Genomic DNA, 21823 nt, shown 5'->3' with positions numbered 1-21823 from the left:
GATTGTGTCTTCATTAGAGAATTAGCGCCGCTCTGTGAGCGCAGTGGCCACCAGTAGTAAAGTTTTTAAGATCAAAAGAATCGCCACGCCCCCTGGATGCATCGTGTCAAAATAAGAGTGTCCAAGCACGAATGGAGCGGAGATCGCTCAAACAATTTAGACTTAAACTTCAATTAATTATAGTGATACTTAATAATACTTCTATCTTGCGCAGGGAAAAGGCAGCAAGTGGTTGCTTTTGGTGTTGGAAATTCGGGTTCAACCAGGACTCAACCAATTAGGATTCAACTCTGCACTCTTTAGGCTACTATGGAGCTCGGCAATTTTTTTTTTTTTTAAGATTTGATTTCTGCTTTAAAAAGTTCCTGGGCTGGGGGCTTGGGTAGCCTACTCTTGACCCCAGGCTCTTGACCCCAGGCTCTTGACCTAAGCTAGCTGTCACGTGATCTCACATTTCAGGAGGGGCGGGAACGTTGTTACCCTATGGTTGTTATTACCGGTAGAGATGATAAACAAAACAATGGATGCAATAACGATAACAGCAAATCGAATATAACTCGTCTAGGCTACCTCAAGGTAGCAATACAGCTGAGCAAGCGTGCTAGCCCCACAGTGTATCATCACTGTTAGTTACATGGTATTGGTAGCTAGCTAGCACGTAGCTAGCCAGCCAGCCTCGTTAGCTGCAGCTGAAATGTCCCACTGGACTGAATTCGAAAAAGAGACTGAGAAGGAAATAAAGAACATTATTGCTTGTCTCACTGGGATCCAAGATGAAGATGACCAGAACTACCAAGCGGCATTAAAATTTGCTTGGTCGAATTTCAGGTAACTCTTAATCTGGTACTCTATGTTACACTAATGTTAGCTGGTGCTAGATAGCTAGCGGATGCTCCTTTTCTAGCTAAACAACTGTATGTCTATTGACATTTTTTTTTTTTTTCAGGTTTCACCGCTACCTCGATGTTGACAGTCACAAGGTTCAACGCAGTATAAGTGGGTAAGTTACCCAGCTTCGAGGTTATTAGTATTGGTACTTGCCAATTTATGCACATTTTAGTTACTTTTCTGTCTATATAACATACAGGATCTATGAAAAACTGATGGTTCACTCAGACCTAAGCAAAGCAGAGAGCTGGACAAGACTGACTCAGGAGTTCCTGAATTCACCCCTACCCAACACCGATGGCACTAAGGTAGCTAAAAATGTTAGATCTACCTATTAATTCAGTGACCGTGCAGACGTCATATTCAATAAGATATTGCTATTACCCTTGTTCAGTTGGCTGTGCATGTATGTGCATATCACCTTTGTGTTCTATTGTGTTTGCTATGTAGACTGATGCACATCACAGTGTGCTGGCCTTGTTGCTATTCCTGTCAGACTCTCCTTCAAATTCAAACTTCAGTGAAAGACCCAGGTTGAGGGAGACTGGTGAGTGCACTGTACTTTTCTCTAATGTCAGCTACCTCTCTACCTTTTACAGTCCCTACTTGTCAACGTTCAGATGGACCAATGTCTTTGTGTTTAACAGAAAAACAAGATGATTTTGACTGGGCAGCATATTTGATGGAAGGAGTGGATATTGACAATGGACCATTTCCAGACACCCCGGTAAGTCCAAATTGAAAAACATTTTAAATTGTTGTTGGTTGGCCTTCACTGTCTGAAGCAGGACAGTAGATTGGCCATAATTACAGTAGCCTGTGGGCTGACCAGGATTGGAGGTCTGAAACCGTTCGTTGCTTTCCTTTACAGGAATGGTCTGAGGAGGAGAGTGAGGAGGACGACACGCAGCAGCCTCTCAGTCGAGAAGATTCCGGAATTCAGGTGGACAGAACCCCTCAGGACGATCAGGGACACTCCAATAAGGCGGTGCCAGTCTCATGGACAGGTGCAGATGATTGAACAAAACTGCCGCTGTGTTAGAAACTGTTTAAACGGCCTGATGATATCTGGATGTTTTTGTGATGTTGCATGCTGTTGTCTGTAGAAGAGCTGAAAAAGTTCTTATGATTAGTTTCAGTAATTTATGTTATTTCTGTTTTTATGGCAGTGGGTGAGCCTGACGCCCGTGCTTGGCTGGAGCAGCACGTAGTGACACCATATTGGGTGGGACACGCTCCCCGTTTCCCTCATAGCCTCCATCTACACTCCAACTTGCTCAACGTCTGGTAAGACACCTGCACCATGGCTGCCAAATGGACATTTGTGCATGATGGCAAGTTATAGGCTAAGTCAACACAGTAACTTGTTCAGACATATGATTGCTCGAGTGCTAATGTCCCTGAGTTGTTGTCTCTCAGGGACCAACATCTGTACAACACTGATCCATTGTATCTACCCGAAGAGAAATCTTTTGTCACTGAGACCCAAGTGATTCGAGAGACATTGTGGTAAGATAACTCTACTGAGACCTCTGCCCTCTGCAAAGATGGTCTCCACTCCTACAGTATCATAACACTGCATTCATGATGACAGACATTTCCTTCCTTATTTGAACCTTCTTACTGGACTGATTATTCCACCCGGATCTTTTTCTTTTTGCTTGTAATTGACCAAAAATCCTTTTCTGGTTTTAGGCTTCTGTCTGGGGTGGAGAAACTCGTAATATTTCAGCATCAGGATGGCAAAGTGTTAGTAAGGAATGATGTGGTGGTCACTCACCTTACCAGTGTAAGTAGATAGTTTACCTCTAACATAACATGACTGCTATTGCAAAACGATCTGTCACTACACTAAAGCTAGATACAGATAGATAATGAGCTACTCCACTTTTAGCAATAACATAACATGGCTGTTGTTGCTGAGAGGTCTGTCAGTACACTCAATCTAAAGCTAGTTGATAACAAGTCACCCCGCCCCCCTCTGTTTGCAGAACTGCCTGCGTTCTGTGCTGGAGCACATAGCCGTGTACGGACAGGCTGTGTTCCGGCTGCAGAGGTTCATAGACGAAGTGACAGGGTACAACTGTGAGCCGTGCCCGCCAGGGTCTGGCTCCTCCCACACCTCCAAGAAGGGCACCGATCCGCCTTTTAGGACCTACCAAGCCTTTGTCTGGTCCCTCTACAAGTTCTTTGCCAGCTTCAAAAAGGAGCTCACTACTATAGAGAAAGATATCATTTGCAAAGGCAGGTGTCATTGTTGTTGTGCATGGCTCTTCTTCGTGGTCTGTCGTATGATTTCATACGGTAGCTGATTTGTCTATAGGAGGTTTTTTTTGGGCCTGAGCTGTGATTTAACTTCTCTCTTATAGACGAGACAGTAACCCTGTCAGCTGTGCTGGAGAGACTCACCCCCCACCTGGCGCAGATCAAAGTGCTGCACAAGGTCTTCTGTACAGGGGTAGCTGAGGTTCCCCCTGAGACACCCAACGTGGTGCGTGCTTCCCATCTGCTGAACACGCTCTACAAGGCCATCATCGAGTACGACAGTGTGGGCGAGGCCTCGGAGCAGGCGGTGAGTTGGACCCTGACTGTGTTCTTTTGAGCATGGCTTAAAACACAGGGAAACTGACTGTCTGAGTACTAGTTGTAAATGTATCTCATTCTTGAGTACTAGTTGTAAATGTATCTCATTCTTGAGTACTCGCTGTAAATTTATCTCATGATTCTTAAGTACTTGTCCACGGAAGTCCTGTTGAGATTACGATGTCTTTTTCGAAGGAGCCCTGGGCAAGACAGGCGCAAAAGTTTCAAACAACATACGACATCAAACAACAACCGTAATAAAATGTCAAACAACATAAGCAACATTAAAAGCACATACCACACAGCATACAGTGGTAGCAGCAGTACAAGCAGTATAACACTAAATGGAGACGTGTCTAGTTGTTCATGTATCTCATTCCGCCTGCTGTCTTAGGTGGCTTTGTTGTTCTCCCTTTGGACGGAGACAGTCAGACCGTACCTGGAGATAGTGGATGAGTGGATCGTCCATGGCCACCTGTTTGACCCCGCCAAAGAGTTCATCATTCAGAGGTAAAGGAAACCTAATCTGCTCGTTGAAACCAGATGCAAGGGGAGCCTTACTCAAAAGCGCTCGCGAACAAGACGCCTGTCTACGAGCATCGACCCTGAGCTGACCTTTGCCGGTGTTACATTAACCAGGAACAAGGACGTGCCCGTCAACCACCGGGACTTCTGGTACGCCACCTACACCCTGTACAGCATATCGGAGGCGGTGGAGAGCGAGGAGAAGCTGAGCGACGCCGCCAGCGGAAGCTCCGGAGGAGAGCAGGGCTCCGGCGGCCGACAGCTCACCATGGTGTCCTTCCTCAAGCCCGTCCTCAAGCAGATCATCATGGCCGGCAAGTCCATGCAGCTGCTCAAGAACTTGGACTGCAAGGAGATGGAGCCGCAAGACGGCTCCTCTAGAGGTCAGTGTTGGAACGGCACCTGTAGAAAGCACCGTGGTGCAGACAGAGAGTATCTGACTCACCTGTCATGTGTGAATGTGATAGTTACAGGCAGAGCCCCCGTCATGTGAATGATAGTTACAGGCAGAGCCCCCGTCATGTGAATGATAGTTACAGGCAGAGCCCCAGTCATGTGAATGTGATAGTTACAGGCAGAGCCCTAGTCATGTGAATGTGATAGTTACAGGCAGAGCCCCCGTCATGTGAATGTGATAGTTACAGGCAGAGCCCCCGTCATGTGAATGTGATAGTTACAGGCAGAGCCCCAGTCATGTGAATGTGATAGTTACAGGGAGTGCCCCCATGTGTGAATGTGAGGCCGGGGCCTCAGTTAGTTGCTGTGTCCTGAGTCACATGAGCGCCATGTTTCAGATGCGGAAAGGAAGAGCTTGTACACGCTGTTCCTGGAGTCTGTGCAGTCGCGCCTCCGGCGCAGAGAAAACTCACCCGCGGATACGGTCTCCGAGCAACAGGCCACCAAGAGGAGCCTGATCAAGATGCAGTCTATTGTGGTCCAGCATCTGCAGATGGATGACATCCATGACCCCCTGCTGGCCATCAACTTCGCCAGGTAAGCTGTATGGTATTTACAAATCACAATATAACAAAGGTATTTACAAACAGTATTTGACCCAGGTCTGGAAGACTTAATTCAGTAACCTGTTTAGTAGCTCCAGAGAGCCCCACCCAGTGTTAGTGACTAATGACCCCCCGGCCCCCAGGCTGTACCTGGAGCAGAGCGACTTCCACGAGAGATTCTCTGGTGGTGATGTCATAGTGGACCGTTCCTCAGAGTCTGTGACCTGCCAGACATTTGAGCTGACTCTGCGGTCCTGCCTCTACCCCCACATTGAGAGGAGGTACATCGAATGCTGTGGGAACCTAATGAGGACCCTGAAGAAAGACTACAGGTGAGTGTCTCTGTTCTCCAGGTCGTTCTTCGTGAATAGTTTAGAATTCAACTTCATTGTTCAGCTTAACTACCTAATTACAGTCTATCTATATAGTACAGGTCTCCTTAGCACGTCTTACTAGATGAGGAATGCGTGATGACTTAGGGCATTTACCAGTCTGGCTCAACGGATGTAGGTTTTTGAGGTAAGCCTCTCAATTAGATCCAATCCCTCAACACAAGGGTAAGGGCACTGTTAAAAAAAAAAGAAGCTTAGCACTGCCCAAGGCGATTGTGATTGGTTGAAATAAATACAGCGCTGTATCTCTGAGTGGTAAGGGGGTCCAGCACTGGAACAGCGCGAAACGAAGTGTGGTGAAAGGTTTGGTTATGTGAGACTAGACATTGATTTATGTGCATTGTTTCCCCAACTAGGATGTCTGTGGATAGTCATGTGTGCATTTATTCACAGGTTTACCAGCACAGCACTATCACCTCGCTGTTTTCCTCTGTCCTCTTCCACAGACTGCTGGAGTACCTCCAGGCAATGAGGAACTACTTCCTCTTGGAGGCTGGAGACACCATGTATGACTTCTACACCGCCATCTTTGACAAGGTGCGGGAGAAGGAGAGCTGGCAGCAGCTGTCGTTCCTCAATGTGCAGCTGCAGGAGGCAGTGGGACAGCGCTGTCCAGAGGACAGCAGCAGGTACTGCACTTCTCTTAGCCGTGAATTCATATGCTGCCGTGTCAGCCAGTGTCGATTCTCCTTGAAGATCATTTCCACGATAAGTGTTCAATTTGCCTGCGTTTTACAGATTATTAATTTTCCTGGAAGCCATTGACCCTGCTAGGAAGAAGCAGCCTGTTAACAATCTGGATAGCCTCACCCTCAGTTATAAGGTAGGCAGGCAATCTTCGAGGAATGCCTCTTTCATGATTCACTCATCATGCTTAAACACAGAACTGATCTTGAGCTGTGTCGCCCCACAGGTTCCCTGGCCCGTTGACATAGTGATCAGCTCTGAGTGTCAGAAGATCTACAATCAAGTGTTCCTCCTCCTCCTGCAGATCAAATGGGCCAAGTACAGCCTGGACACTCTCTGGTTCAGAGGTGTGAGCAGATTCTCTCTCCTACATACAGTAATCCCCCTTTCACCCCCATGGCTGCTGAAGTGTTATACTGACCGACGGTGTATTCCCTTCGATAGATCTGACCGTGGCCACTAAACGATTGGAAGGAGTTTTGCCAGAGGATGTAACTACCAAAGAGCCCATCAACCAACAGATCCACCGCATGTTCCTGCTACGTGTCAAGCTGATGCATTTTGTCAACAGTCTACACAACTACATCATGACCAGGGTAAGATTCATCATAGGCACAAGGAACATTATTACATTACATTGCAGTCATTTAGCAGACACTTTTATCCAAAGCGACTTAACAATAATTGCATTTAATGTAGGTAGTCAATGTACTACTACTTCGGGAGTGAAGACTATAAGAGGGGTTGTGTACATATGGATTTTGGATACACTTCCTAATTGGAAGGCTGCGTAAATATTTGTCTACTGTTTACTCTTGCTAGATTCTGCACAGCACCGGCCTGGAGTTTCAGCACCAGGTACAGGAGGCCAAGGATCTGGACCAGTTGATCAAGATCCACTACAGATACCTGTCCACCATCCATGACCGCTGCCTCCTGAGAGAAAAGGTGGGCATCAGGGTTGCGGTTAATTAAGTTTCAAATCCAGGGTTTGACGTCATGATTGTAACTGAAATAACAACTCCATTATAGAATAATTATTTCAGATGCCTTGTATATGCAGACGTTTTTTTTGCATCAAAAGTGTCTTGGACTGAAATTAAACAGAATTGACCCCAAACTGGTAGGCATATGCAGTCAAAGAGAGCTGGATGAGAAAGGTGTTATGTTTGGTGCTGCCCTGTGAGTGTCTGTGTAGAGGTTTAAATTTGGTCTCTGAAGTCATGTGATCTTGTCTCCTCAGGTCAGCTTTGTGAAGGAGGCAATAATGAAGGTTCTCAATCTGGTCCTCATCTTCTCTGACCGATGGCAAGCTGGATTCGGAGCTTGGAAGTGAGTCATGGAGGAAATCCAGGAAATAACATAATCAAAACCTGAATTGGATGGACATTGTCTTAATGTTTTAAGTCTGTTTTAAGTCTGTATTATGCACATCTCTCCATTCCAGGATTGAGTCCATTGATAAGATGGAATCCGATTTCAAAAACTGTCACATGTTCCTAGTGACCATACTGAACAAGGCTGTGTGCCGAGGCTCATTTCCCCACTGTGAGTAAAAACAATCCTGAAATTTGCCCACATGGGCGATCTGTCCTTATTTAAAAAAAAAAAAAAAGCATACTCCTGCATAAAAATAACATTGTGCTGATGGAGGTCTAACTGAAACGTAGACAGGAACGAATGCAGAGAAAGCTGTGTGCAGGAGTATGCAATTTTTTTTTATTAGAAAATTATCATATCTAAGGGGAACTCCCAGCACCACAAATATTTTGAGTGCATGTTGATCTCTTCTCACGATCTGTCCTTATAACCAGTGTTTGTTATTCACAGTCCCTAGCAGGTGGAAATATAGAGGTTCTTGTTTGCCTTTTTTATTTTAAGGCAATGGATTTTAATGATGAAATTGTGACCCTCTGTTTTTCTGTTTTTCTCTGTCATAGTGGAGTCCCTTGCCCTATCGCTGATCGCCTATGGCTTTGAGCAGTGCTGAGGAGAGAACCTGGTTCCTCTGTCCCTGCAATGCCCTGTCCCATCCTCAACATTCAGCTGTGTAGTGAACTGTCCTTGGTGTTGCGACTGCTGTTGTTGTCCAACGATAACTTGCATCATAGCACATGAGACTGATGATGCTGTCGCAGTTTGTGTTGATGTAGAAACTTACTTCAAGAGGATGGACTGTGTAGTAGCATAGTCACCCTTGATAGTCCCTGAAATCAGGGATGCTCCATTCAGAGAGTGAATGTCATTGGATGTGATCCATGTATGTACATAAATGCACAATAAATCCTGCACAATCATGGAAGCGTATGTTTTGTATACGGCATGTTTTGATGCTGTGTTATACTCACCTGTCTTTTTGTGACAGCTTTTGAAGGGATTTGCCTATTTTTGATTCGCTACATGAACATTATTACATTTTTACAAAGTATAGACTAAATGGATGCTGCTGGGAGTTGAGCTGATTAAGTGCCCACATTAGCCATCCCCCACCTTCTTTTCCATATTTAATTATTGTTAAAATTAAATAAATAATAGGTAGAGAACGTGATGACGGACTGTATGGAATATTCTTTGACTGCTTTGATGTGTTGTTCCCTGATGCCCCCAGTGGATGAAGTTAGCACGGCAGCTCTGGAGTTTCCTGTTGAGTTTCCCTGATTCAGTGGGACAGGAACACCCTACTAGACTTCCCCGCCTGTTCGCCTGTGATAACATCGATTCAGGGAAGATCCTACTGTACGGCCAAAAAAAGCGTAGAACGTAGTTTCCACTCGCTTTATCCGCAACCAGTACTAACATAAGGAATTCATATTCCGGATTTTGTTCCTAAATGGGTTTCTAAAGTTGTGAACTGACCAATTTTCACAGGATTTATCCGGGTGAGTACTATAGTCGGCTCGCGAAGTTGGCTTCAAACTCAGCTGTGCGCTGCACTAGGAAAACTTTGTGATGTTTCTTTGGGTGTTGTCTTTGTAGGATAGCTTTGGTCCCCGGTTAACCGTTGTGCTTTTAACAACAAATGCATATTTTCATTGAATGTGGGCGATAGGAAGTAGCAGTGGTCTTTATTTTGAGTGAAAACAACTTGTTTCGCCGCAACTCGGTTGTTTCCCTTTACTCGTAGGCCCGATTGTGTGACATGAGTCTCCTGGCAAACGCACCACCAGGCTTTTTATCAAAGGAATGCGGGACTGTGGGTCCGCCCTGCTGTGACAGTAGACTCAAATATTCCAGCATTCAATCATGTTGACACATCCAAATGAAGTCAATTAGAGACCATTGCTCGAAAGTAGGCGAAATTAGCTGTAGTCTGTACTCTGAAGATAGCTAGCCTGATCAGTTATTTGAAGCAGTTCAGTGGAATGCATTGATATTGATAGTCAGAGTGCCATCAAGGAGATTCAGATGCTAGTAGACTGAATTATAGGTTGTTCTCTGTACCATCCATGGAGTCTAATTCATTACCTTATGCTCAAATGAACTGTATAGATCTTTTTCATTGCATCTTTAGCTAACTCCTCAATCTGGTCAACTCAAGCACAGATATATTCTTACTTGCTTTAGGAGAAGTGAAACCTTGAGCATTGGGGGATGGTGACAGCTGAACTCTGATCATAGGGGTGGGCCTGCAGAAAGGGACTGTAGGGGGACAGTCCATACACATCATTTATCCCTCGAGGTGCAAGATTGGGCCTAGATGGACTCACTGTCGTTGTGTAGACGCAGGCTAGTTGGTACTCGATTCAGAATATCTTTGCAGAGAGATTTCTGAGAAATTTCACACCTTGTTCCCCTCGTAGAGCTGCATCCTGCATGCCAGCCACATTGTGCTTGTCCTCAGTTGGTGCTTATCTCCTGCCCTTCAGCCCAGGAAACTACATGGTATCTATCAGAAGTCACGGCATTTCATGTTGTGTAGCCATACCACAGCTGTGTACCACAGCTCCTCACTTCCTTTATCATAGGAGAATGAGATGTGTAGGCTACTGTTCAAATTAGTGTAGGCCTAGCCTCTATTTTCTTTTATTAAACTTTAATCTTTATAGGTATTTTCCATTTATACAAAAACAAACACATAATGCAATAAAACCACATTAAACAAGTTAAACAATAGCTTATGGACTCTTTCATCCAATCCTAATGCAACTCTTATTTTTTATACTCAAACTTTAATATCAGTGGTGTCATTCCCTCTACAATCTATCCATACTTCCCATTTCCCTTCAGACTTTGCCATCTGCATCCTCAATATATGTGTGAACCCCTCCATAGCATTATCTCCTATACAACACTCTGCCACTACTCCTTGGTTGGGGGGTCTATCTTGTACCATGCCCTCATTATTGCTTTTTTTAATGGCTACTACTAATATTTTCACAGAGTATCTATCCCCTCCCTGTACATCATCCTGTGTTAAGTCCCCTAAGTACAATACCAGAGAGGACTTGGGTATTTCATATCCTAGTATCTTACTCAGTACCCTGCACACCCCATCTCCATATTCCTTCATCTTCTGGCATTTCCAAAACACACGTGTGTGGTCTGTGTGTGTGTGTGTGTCTGTGTCTGTGTCTGTGTCTGTGTCTGTGTCTGTGTCTGTGTGTGTGTGTGTGTGTGGGGGGGGGTCTGCCTCTGCTTAGCCACATAACCTCCAACATTATGTCTGATCTGGGGGGTACCTCCCCTTTATCTTTGGTGTTATGAAATACCTGGTAATGTTCTTCCACCCAAATTCTCTCCATATCTTAAAGCTAGTGGTTGAGTGTTGTACTTTACACACATTATGCCATTCCTCTAGTGTTATCTCTGTTCCAAGCTCTCTCTCTCTCCCATTTTTCTTTAATGTACAGAGTTGAATTCCCTTTACTAGTCAAAAGAGCCTGGTATAGAGCTGAGGCTATCCTACATTTTCCCCATCATATGCATCCAGCATTATTTTAATTCTTATTTTGTTCGTTAGGTTTGTCCAATTTTATCTCCTTTATGTAGTAATCCATCACCTGAAAGATACCTCGCCTCCAAATCAAAAGTATTCCTCAAACCCTGAAAACGTATCATTTCCCCCTTCTCAACCATTGTACATAGCTGTAATACCCCTGTGTGCCCATTTCTCAAAGCCCCAATCATTTATTCTCGGTTCAAATCTCGTCATGTGTTATCCACCTCAAGATCTGTGTGTCTTTCTGCAACAATCCATATTCCCTCCTAAATAATTCCGTCTACGTCATTAATATCTGTACCTGACTTCCCTTTCCCCCCATGTCTATATCCTTCCATCTGGCTACACATTTATATTATACCATATTACACCAACACGTTAGGGCTCTGAGCTGTGCAGCATAGAAATAGTTTTGCAGTTTGGGTACTCCCATGACCTCTTTATGAGTCACAGTCCCATGTCAGATCCTCGGTCTCCTTCCCCTCCAGATAATCCTTGATATCCACCTGTCCCATTCTATTGTTTCTGAGGAATCATTACTGGTTGCGATTGTAACAGATACAGTTGGCATTACATTCATTTAAATGATTTCTATCCTTCAAATTGGAGTTCCTGACTTATCTGTATGTAATTTGCTGTATATAACTTATCCACTCCCTTTGAATTTTACATGTGTCTTGTAATTCTGGTGTCAGGGTGTATTTCATGGCTAAAATCTGTGTTTTGTTAATGTTAAGTTTGTATCCTGAGTAGCGGCCATATTCTTGCAACAGATTCATGAACATGGGGAAAGACAGGTTTGCTCTAAGTAGGCTACCACAGAGCTATCTGGTGTTCCCTGCCTCTGATCTCCACCCTCTTGTTGTCTTGATTCTGTCTGATTGCTGCTGCCAATGGCTCTATGAATATATCAAAAAGGTTGGGGACAGACTGCAGCCATGCCTAGTCGACCTCTCCAGTCTAATACTATTCGTGAGACTACTATTTATTAAGAGTTATCCTGGCTGTCGGTTCCTGATATAGCGTCTTAATACATTTGACTGAATCTTTTTGACCTAACTCCTCAATCTGGTCAACTCAAGCACAGATATATTCTTACTTGCTTTAGGAGAAATGAAACCTTGAGCGTTGGGGGATGGTGACAGCTGAACTCTGATCATAGGGGTGGGCCTGCAGAAAGGGACTGTAGGGGGACAGTCCATACACATCATTTATCCCTTGAGGTGCAAGATCTGGCCTAGATGGACTCACTGTCGTTGTGTAGACGCAGGCTAGTTGGTACTCGATTCAGAATATCTTTGCAGGGAGATTTCTGTGAAATTTCACACCTTGCTCCCCTCGTAGAGCTGCATCCTGCTTCTCAAACACTAGAAGCCTAGATTCAAAATCTTGAATCTGTATTGGTTACATCTATCATACAGGTATAATAGAGTAGAATGACTATAATTCTAGATACTTTTAAATAAGGCAACATATTTAAGTGATAATGGCAACCTTGGTAGGCTACACTTCTGCAATTTGCCTAGCACGCCAAAATGACTCAGTTGAGAACTTTTGACAGCTATCCCAAAATATTATTGGATGAGGCCTGACATGCCAGCTTACATCTTAATACATTTGACTGAATCCTTAATAAAACCAAATCTTTCCAATGCTTTATATAAAAAAGTCCAATTCACACTATCGAAGGCTTTCTCTGCGTCTATGCTCACTAAAATAGTGCTATTCTTTTTCCTCTGTGTCTCCTCTACAATGTGTATCATCCTCCTTATATTATCCTGTGTCTGTCTGTCGGTTAATAAAACTGGTCTGGTCCTCGTCTATGATGTCAGTCATAAATGTTTAAAATCCTTTAGATAGTATAGACATGTACATTTCGTAGTCCACATTTAATACAGACACTGGAATTTGTATTTCAGTTTGAATTCTGAATTAATTACATTGAAACAGAATTGAACCCGACCCTGGTGGATTCAGATTCAGGTTCAGACAACTTTATTGGTCCCAGAAGGGCAATTTATTTGCAGCCCATAACCCATCCACAGATAAAAACACAGCAAAAACATTCACAAGCAAAAAAAACAAGTTATATGTTTAGAGACATAAGATCCACATCATCCTAGACAGGGGCGGTACAGCAGCAATAATATAATAACTACAACATAAGTAGCATAGTAGTACATAGATCACAGTTTCAAAACACCTTAGTGGCTACTGTAAGCATTTTGTAGTCTGATGGCAGAAGGAATGGAGGACTTGGCATAGCGGCTTGTTCTCCTGGGGGGCGCTAAATACCGCTGACCCGAGGCCAGAACGTGGTCAGGTTGGCTTATAATCTTTTCTGCCTTCTGGGCCACCTGTTAATCCCAAAGGGAGCCCAAGTCCCTCTGCCTGACTCCAATTATCTTGGAGCAGACTTTTACAATACCATTTCACCTATTTTTGTCCTTCACAGACGAACCATTGAACCAGCAAATAAAAGAGAACGTCAGAAGGCTTTTGATGAATGACTGATAGAAGTTGCATAGAATGCTTTCACAGACATGGAGGCAGTTGAGCTTCCTCATCAAGTGGATTCTTTGTTGTCCACGCTTGACGTCTGTCTGGCATCGAAGCCAGTTTAGAGTCGGACACTGTTCCCAGGTACTTAAAGTATATGTGTTGACAAATTGAACGTCCTCACCATGTATTATGCTGGCCTTTGGTTTGCTACGATTCTTCCTGAAATCGATAATTAATTCCTTTGTTTTTGATACATCTAGATCAAGGTAGTTGTCATCACACCATTTCACAAAGGTAGGTAGGGCATGACCATGATCAGACTCTGCTCCCTGGAGAAGAGACAGTAGGGGGGTGTCATCGGAGAACTTAACAAAAAAGCCGCCCTCCTTGGGACTCCTGCAGCTATCTGTATGATGAGCAGGAGGGGGGACAGGACACAGCCCTGGGTTGAGCCTGCGCTTGAGACCATACTGTTGGACATGTGTCCATTCACTAACACCTGCTGGGTTCTGTCAGTTAGAAAATCTAAACAACACATTGAAAGCTGATCAGGTTATTTAAAATAAGAAGCAAGTCGCTCAATCAAAATGTAAGGCTGCATTTTGTGACCTGTAACACTGGGCTTGAGGCGGAGTTTTGAAGCCTCCAGCGAGACTAGACTTGCCAAATTGAGAGACTGAAAGCCTCCCCTTCGCTCCCTCTGTTTTCCACAGAGCATGCTTGCCTGTGGCAGGTTTCTTGTCTAAGTGCTGTCCACCTATTTGCGGCTAGTGGACATTTTAATCTCCAAAGGCTTCAGTTGAGGAGGTGGAAGCGCATGGCTTCCTGGTGCGAGCTAGCCTTGTAGTAGCAGCAGCCTATCCTGCCAGCCAGCAAACAGTGCAGTCAGTACTCTCTATTCTAGTGTTCTGAAAAGGCCAGAAGTGACTGGCATTCCTCTTTTTGTCGAAAGTAGCATCTTTCCGCCTCATTCCCCCTCTCTGTAATGTTTGACCTTGCAGTCTTCAAGAGGAACTGAACACAGTAGCGAAAGTCGCAGAGGTTCCTCCTCGTGTAGCCTAAGGCCGGATTCATAGTCGACGCAAACTACATAAGCGCAAGCAACGCAAGCTTCGCAAGGCCACGCAAGATCTCGTTGCGTCCTTGCGTGTGTCATGCCGAAATTTGTCACTTGATGCAAGCAGTAGTGCAATTCCTTGCGTTTCCACAAAACAAAACACAGAACGCAAGCTCTCGAGTCATGTTGGAGCTTGCGTTCACAACGTAGCTTTCGTGTTTACGTCGACTATGAATCAGGCCTAATTCTCTTTACTGAGTCTGAGCTAGATAGCATCAGGCCCATCTCCCATGGTCATGTTCTCCAAATGTGGATGATATTATGGGATGATAATTATTAAACATTGTATTTGAGTACAGTAGATGTACAGTACTGTCTTGTTGGCTGTGCTGTTGGTACCAGCTTATTTCTCTAGCCTGGAGTTCTTACGATTCATACTTCTGTTATCTCTTGCAGCATACACAGTTGATTTATGGCCAGTTACTTCAGCTGAGTGTGTGCTGTTTGAAAGAAAAGAAGTACAAATTGTAGGCCTAGGCTTCAGAATGCTTTAGGTCTTCATAGCACTTCCTGTGGCCCTCTTGTCTTCCCCTCTCCTTGGCTCGTTTCACAACTTTGGTTTAAGAGCTTCAATGCCCAACCTTCTGCTACATTCTAGGCAGCTGCCCTGTGGTGTGTGTGACTCATCTTTTTTGTAGTTAGGTTTCTACCTACGCCAGGCAGCTGTAGGTCTCTACCTACACCAGGCAGCTGTGTGTGTTTGGGCTCCGGCTATGACCCACTGTGTTTCTCCAACATAAAGCATCTCTCCATCTAGCTGGTCTGGAGTGCCTGTGTGCGTTTCTTTTTACTCTTTCTATTCACATGGTCTCCTCTTGCCCTGGGGCCTCATTTATAAAGCTCGCGTGCGCACAAAAGAATGCGTACGCCACTCCTGAGAGAACTTCGGGATTTATAAAAAACAAACTTGACGGGAGAATGGCGGAGAATGTGCTCACCTCCCACAAACTTGACGGGAGAATGGCGGAGAATGTGCTCACCTCCAAGCACACCCTGATCCATGCGTACAATTGGAACTGTCATCGCTAAACAATTGATTCATTTATTTATTTTCATAAATAATTTCTGTATTTATTTATTCTCATAAATAATTCCTTTATTTATTCTCATAAATAATTCCTTTATTTATTTATTCTCACAAATAATCATGTGGACAGCGTAAGCTATGTGCTCAAAGCAATCACTATAATTCAAATACTGTTAATAACTTGTGAATGGCCTTCATATTTACACTGCTATGTGAATCCCAACTTTGGTAGAGCAACAATCACTCTAGTCGTAGAGAAGCCCCTCTCACCTCGGGGAAAATGACAGTGCCAACATGCAGCCTAGCCTTCTGCAACAAGAAATCTCCAAGTGTGCTCTGTTGTGCATGACATGGTTACTCAGGCAATGTGTAGGCTAATATGTTATAAGGATAATATGATTCACTGTAAGGTGTTACACAGAAATAGGCTGTGTTTGTTGGTGGTGTTTCATTGCCTCATTGTTTGACTCAGAAATCCACATTCATAGGGCACCCATTATTATAAGATATTTAGGCTATTTAGAAATCGCCATGCATATTTGATGAATGAAATAGGCTAAACTGACCCCGTGTTCGATGCCTCAGTCGGGCAGATAAGAGTGCTGTTAATTGTCTTAGATGTTATGGATGTTATGTGTCCTGTTTTCATGACATCCAGCATTGTCGGAAATAAGTGCCCTCACCTCAACATGTCATCCCTGTATTGTCTCCTATACCCAGAAATGAAATCAATCAATCAATCAATCAATCAATCAATCAATCAATCAACCAGTCAACCAATCAATCACGTGTGTGGTTCATACTGTATATTGTCAATGACAATCGCACCTGTTCCATATAATCATGTCTGTGGGTGGATATAAAAAGGTATGCAATTTCAATGCGTTATAATTCACAATGGCTGCCTTAGGCCTATGTTGTTGGATGATGTGGAGGAAGGAATTCGGAGAGAGCGAGTCTTCAGTGACGGGCAAGACCTAGTGGCCAATGACGTTTGCCGTCATGTTAGATTTGGGCTGTATCGATTTCTGTGAATTGGAGGTGTTTCACTGGCCATTTATAGGCATTTATGGGCGTTAAGAGGGTGGGACAAAACGCGCGATCACGTGTGCCAAGTTTAGAGTTGATTGAGATTTATAATGGGGAACCGGTGTGGGACATGCATACGGACTTCGTTATAAATCTGAAAATCGTTGTGCGTACCTTTTGGAACTTGCGGATGTCCGCAACCCCTAGTACGTGAATCCTGAGCAAGGTTTTATAAATGAGGCCCCTGGTGTGTGAACCAGCCCTGGGTCAAATACTATTTGAAATAGCCTAATTTCAATCACTTAAGCGTTTACTTTAATCTCCATGTGTCAAGAGGCTGTGTCAAGTGGGTGGGGTTTGCTTATTTGGGGTCAGCCCATTGCTTCCACTGTGCCAGGCGAGCAGTGGTGCGTAGAAAAGTAAATGAAAGATGGATGTAGGCTGTTTTAAATAGTATTTTGATCCTGGTCTGATGTCTGTGCCTCTGTGTCCATCACCATGATGGCTGCTGTCCCATTCCTGCTTGGTCTCCCTGCTGACGTCTGCACCCGCCACCCCTCTCCCCTGGGTAGGGGCTCAGTTTGCCCCCCCGCTGTGCCCCTGCCGATCCTGGCCACGTGGACGCACACAGTCCTTTGTGATGGTGGTCTGAGTCACGACAGATTGTTTCAATCACTATCTATTTTGATTGCGGTGTGTTTTTTTGTTTGTTTTCGATGTGAATGCTTGTTTCTTTTGTAAATGATGCTCCCAATCAGCAGTTGTGAGAGAATGGGAAGCAAAGCGTCATAGCCTCGCCCTCACTATAGAAAGACCTGCGGTGATATTAATGAGGTCTGATTTCAAGTAGCAGAATTAGAGCTCTGTGGTTGACGGGAAGCAGAGAAAATGACCTCAGGATGTGGTGTGCTGTACGGGCCGTGGAGGCAGCACAACTTCCTATTATTTGGAGTGTCACTGCGACATTTCCTGTCAGTAACATCTAGAGGCTCCTCTGATTAGACGACGACAGATCAGATGAAGAGGTCTCTGTCCTCATTGCAGCAGCATGGCGTCCACGGTTACCCTGGAGGATGCGCTCTCCAACGTGGACCTGCTGGAGGAGCTGCCCCTCCCCGACCAGCAGCCTTGCATCGAGCCCCTGCCCTCCTCTCTCATGTACCAGGTAAGACCACTCCCTCCGCCTTCTTCCTCCAGAGGACTTGACTACTCCACCCCTTCTCCACCTGACCTCGTACCTTCAGCCCCGAAGGGCCTTCAGGGAACTGGATGCTGCTCTCTGCTCCAGACCTGGGTTCAAATACTACTTGAAATACTTTTAATCCTTTACGCGTTTACGTGAGTCTGCTTGTTGTCAGATGGGTGGGGTATACATATTTGGGAACATCCCATTGGTTTCATCGTGCCAAACAAGAGCAATCATGCACAGAAAACTAAATGAAAGTATTTCACATAATATTTTGACCCAGGTCTTTCCTGGTCTACATTGATGCATTAAGACAGATATAGTGGATGGATGGATGGATATATACACAGTATAAATAAAATGCTAGCTAGTATAATTATGATTGACTCCTATCCTGTAACATTCCTTTACTCTCTCCTCAGCCCAACTTCAACACCAACTTCGAGGACCGCAACGCCTTTGTGACCGGTATCGCCAGATACATCGAGCAGGCCACAGTGCACTCCAGCATGGTAACTCAGCGGGATCACCTCGCTTCTGCTCAACAAGCTCATCCTGTTTACTTCCTCCTCTCCAGTCTTTTCCCTCCTGGGAAATCCAGCATCTAGAACAGAAACAAAGGCCTGTTGGAGATAGGGGTCCTGGAAGAGCATCAATAGGGGGAAAATGAGAAGACTTGGCTGCCCCCCCCCCCACCAAGCGTTGGGCATTGTCCCTTAGACAGCACCCAGGACCCAGTCCAGGGAGGACCAGGTCTTTCGAATATCATTCAGGCACAAAATGGGTGCTTTGAAGCTTTACAAACAGGAATAGTGCTGCTTTGTGTCCAATTAGTGAGGGATAATTGCTGTTCTACAGGCCTGGGGCTGAATCAATCAGCACTTTGTATGCAGCTGGAGCTGCCCTGAAAGCACTGAGGCGCTTCCGCGACACACGCTGAGAGTCTGCCTGGGTCACATTAGATATGTGTGTGCGTGCGCGTGTGTTCGTGCCGCACGCTTGCCTGCGTCTGTACAGGATGTGTAGATTCTTCTTCTTTTTTTTTTAAACAGTTTTAGAGAGAAACTGAAGTGTGTGTGTGTGAGCGTGTGAGTGTTGCAATTTGCAGGAAATGTGCTATATAAATAAAGTATTGATTGATTGATTGAGTGTTGTTTTCCGTGTCCCTGCGTAGAACGAGATGCTGGAGGAGGGCCAGGAGTACGCCGTCATGCTGTACACGTGGAGGAGCTGCTCGCGCGCCATCCCCCAGGTAACGGCCTGGCCGGGCGCCGAGTCTTCAGACGCGCACCTGACCCGCCGCAAATATACGTGTCTCATCTAATACGATCCAGTTACATGAAAAAACTACTCATAGTTCCAGTCGGCCAACTGTACCGCAAAATTTCATAGTCGTTCGTGCCTTATTACTGATATTCTCATTCTTTTGTTCACTCACGCCTCCACTGCCCCCACCCCACCTGCATTTCCTCCCCCAGGTGAAGTGCAACGAGCAGCCCAACAGAGTGGAGATCTACGAGAAGACAGTGGAGGTGCTGGAGCCGGAGGTCACCAAGCTCATGAACTTCATGTACTTCCAGGTGACTCCCAACCAGTCAGACACCCATACTCCTCTGTCCAGTGTAGCATCTTAAAAATAATGTCTTCTGTTGGTTTGGTTTATAACCCTGACTTGTTCTCATTCTTTATCTCTCTCTCTCTCTGTCTCTCTCTTTCTCTCTCTCTATCTATCTCTCTCTCTCTCTGTCTCTCTCTCTATCTATCTCTCTCTCTCTCTCTCTCTCTCTCTTTCAGCGCACGGCGATCGACCGCTTCTGTGGAGAGGTGCGTCGCCTGTGTCACACCGAGCGCAGGAAGGACTTTGTGTCCGAGGCCTACCTGCTGACCCTCGGCAAGTTCATCAACATGTTTGCCGTGCTGGACGAGCTCAAGAACATGAAGTGCAGCGTCAAGAATGACCACTCCGCCTACAAACGGTAATCAGACGCACACAAAAACCACACGTGGATAAAACATGAAAATCCTAAACAAACACAGTATTGCTTGCGCACTAGATGGCAGTATCAGACAGCTCCCCCCCAGCTCTGTTCTCCTGAGACACGCCTCTCTCTCCTCTCATCTCGCTCACTCTGCCAGCTGTGCAGGCTGGGATGTGACTCGACAGTTGTTGTCAGTTTAATTAGTAAAAGAAAGTCTGCTAAAATAGGCACCGAGAAACACTGTGCAGATGGTAAGGTGTTGATGAGCTAAAAATGACGGACTGAAAAACTTTCATACCTTTCCTCTCTCTCCTTTCACTTTCTCTCTCTTTCTTCCCCCCCACTATCTCTGTCTCTCTCCACCATCTCCCCCCAATATCTCGCTGTGCCTCTTTCTCCCGCCCCGCCCCTCAGAGCCGCCCAGTTCCTCAGAAAGATGTCAGAACCCTCATCCATCCAGGAGTCTCAGAACCTGTCCATGTTCCTGGCCAACCATAACAAGATCACCCAGGTGACACCTAATCAACTATGTTGATTACTTTGTACTTGCTGCTACTGTGTATTGCTGCTACTGTGTATTGTCTGTGTGTTTTTTAAAACGTTGATGTACAACTGCACTTTTGCCCAAGACAAATTTCCCTGCGGGGACAATAAAGTATATCTCATCTCATCTCATCATCTCATCTCATCTCATCATCTCATCATCTCACCTCGGCAGAATCGCTGCAGACAAGACAGAACCACTGCCGGATTCTCTGGACACACTGCAGCTTTATCTGTCTCAAAGTATCTGTCTCTCTGTGTGTGTCTCAGTCCCTTCAGCAGCAGCTGGAGGTCATCAACGGCTATGACGAGCTGCTGGCGGACATCGTGAACCTGTGTGTGGACTACTATGACAACAAGATGTACCTCACCCCTAATGAGAAGCACACGCTGCTCAAAGTAGGCACTTGCCAGCAGGCTCGGATTGACTGCCTCCTTTTGCCACAATTGATAATAACACTGCTTTTCTTTTTTTTTTCCATTCTTTTCATTTATTTATTATTGGATTGAAACACACAAAAAGAAAGAAAAAAGAACATGAGAAAGTGTGAACACTTATTTCTGTCATGGTCCTGGAGCTGTTAAGACACATCAAAAACATACATTTCATTGATACAAACACATTAGTTAAAAAAACAACAAAAAAACAAAACAAACTAAACCTCAGAGCTAAAACCTGAACATCACACATTCAATTAAAAACAGAATCCCATTCCCATTTCAAGGGGGGCTATTCTTCTACTCTATCCATGCTGTTGCTGGCGGATAGCTTGGTTTCCCAGGGTGTGATGTGTAGCTGTGCTGTGTCCAGGTGATAGTATGGTTTCCCAGGGTCTGATGTCCCAGCAAACACACAACGTCAGGGAGACGTTCAGATCATGTCTTAATAACGTCCGTCGGTCCAGAACCCCGTTTGTACGTCTGCTGGACCCCTCGATATTCAAACGTCTGGCTTGGACCCCTCTAAGACGTCTGTGGACGTGCAGAACGGGTTCAATATCTGAACGTCTAAAAAAACTTTCATTCTGACTCCTAATTGGATGTCTTTGGACGTCCGAAAAAGACAGAAAAGACATCTAAAAGACGTCTTTTAGACATGTCTTTGCTCAGTGGGGTGTAGCTGTGCTGTGTCCAGGTGATAGTATGGTTTCTGTGTCCAGGTGATAGTATGGTTTCTGTGTTCAGGTGATAGTATGGTTTCTGTGTCCAGGTGATAGTATGGTTTCTGTGTCCAGGTGATAGTATGGTTTCTGTGTCCAGGTGATAGTATGGTTTCTGTGTTCAGGTGATAGTATGGTTTCTGTGTTCAGGTGATAGTATGGTTTCTGTGTTCAGGTGATAGTATGGTTTCTGTGTTCAGGTGATAGTATGGTTTCTGTGTCCAGGTGATAGTATGGTTTCTGTGTTCAGGTGATAGTATGGTTT

At 44.9% G+C, this 21823-nt stretch overlaps 2 protein-coding genes across 3 annotated transcripts in view; both read left to right on the top strand.

Annotated features, from left to right (window-relative positions):
- Positions 1–530: 530 nt before the first annotated feature.
- Positions 531–8139, top strand: tubgcp5 (tubulin gamma complex component 5). The gene is made up of 23 exons (XM_084443966.1): positions 531–828; positions 947–1000; positions 1088–1196; positions 1339–1435; positions 1536–1615; positions 1760–1895; positions 2058–2175; positions 2308–2397; positions 2584–2677; positions 2880–3132; positions 3258–3460; positions 3866–3981; positions 4111–4379; positions 4791–4989; positions 5141–5329; positions 5836–6018; positions 6128–6212; positions 6303–6423; positions 6521–6672; positions 6899–7024; positions 7320–7408; positions 7524–7624; positions 8017–8139. Exons 1-23 carry the CDS (start codon positions 695–697, stop codon positions 8064–8066), a joined length of 3048 nt encoding a protein of 1015 aa, XP_084300092.1. The 5' UTR covers positions 531–694; the 3' UTR covers positions 8067–8139.
- A 656-nt stretch (positions 8140–8795) lies between these two features.
- Positions 8796–21823, top strand: part of cyfip1 (cytoplasmic FMR1 interacting protein 1) — a 35791-nt gene continuing 22763 nt past the window's right edge. The window contains exons 1-8 of one of the 2 annotated variants that reach the window (XM_084444862.1): positions 8796–8955; positions 17738–17855; positions 18299–18388; positions 19051–19128; positions 19355–19456; positions 19671–19852; positions 20270–20366; positions 20669–20797. In XM_084444862.1, coding sequence (XP_084300988.1) covers positions 17739–17855; positions 18299–18388; positions 19051–19128; positions 19355–19456; positions 19671–19852; positions 20270–20366; positions 20669–20797 — 795 coding nt within the window. In that variant the 5' untranslated portion in view covers positions 8796–8955; position 17738. Of the gene's footprint in view, positions 8956–17734; positions 17856–18298; positions 18389–19050; positions 19129–19354; positions 19457–19670; positions 19853–20269; positions 20367–20668; positions 20798–21823 lie in introns of both variants that reach the window. The other variant, XM_084444861.1, reaches the window with a different exon arrangement.

Source organism: Borostomias antarcticus, assembly GCF_949987555.1.
Source record: "Borostomias antarcticus genome assembly, chromosome: 10".
Lineage (NCBI taxonomy): Eukaryota > Metazoa > Chordata > Actinopteri > Stomiiformes > Stomiidae > Borostomias > Borostomias antarcticus.
Note: the sequence above shows the minus strand (reverse complement) of the source record. Positions and strands in the feature narration are given on the sequence as shown.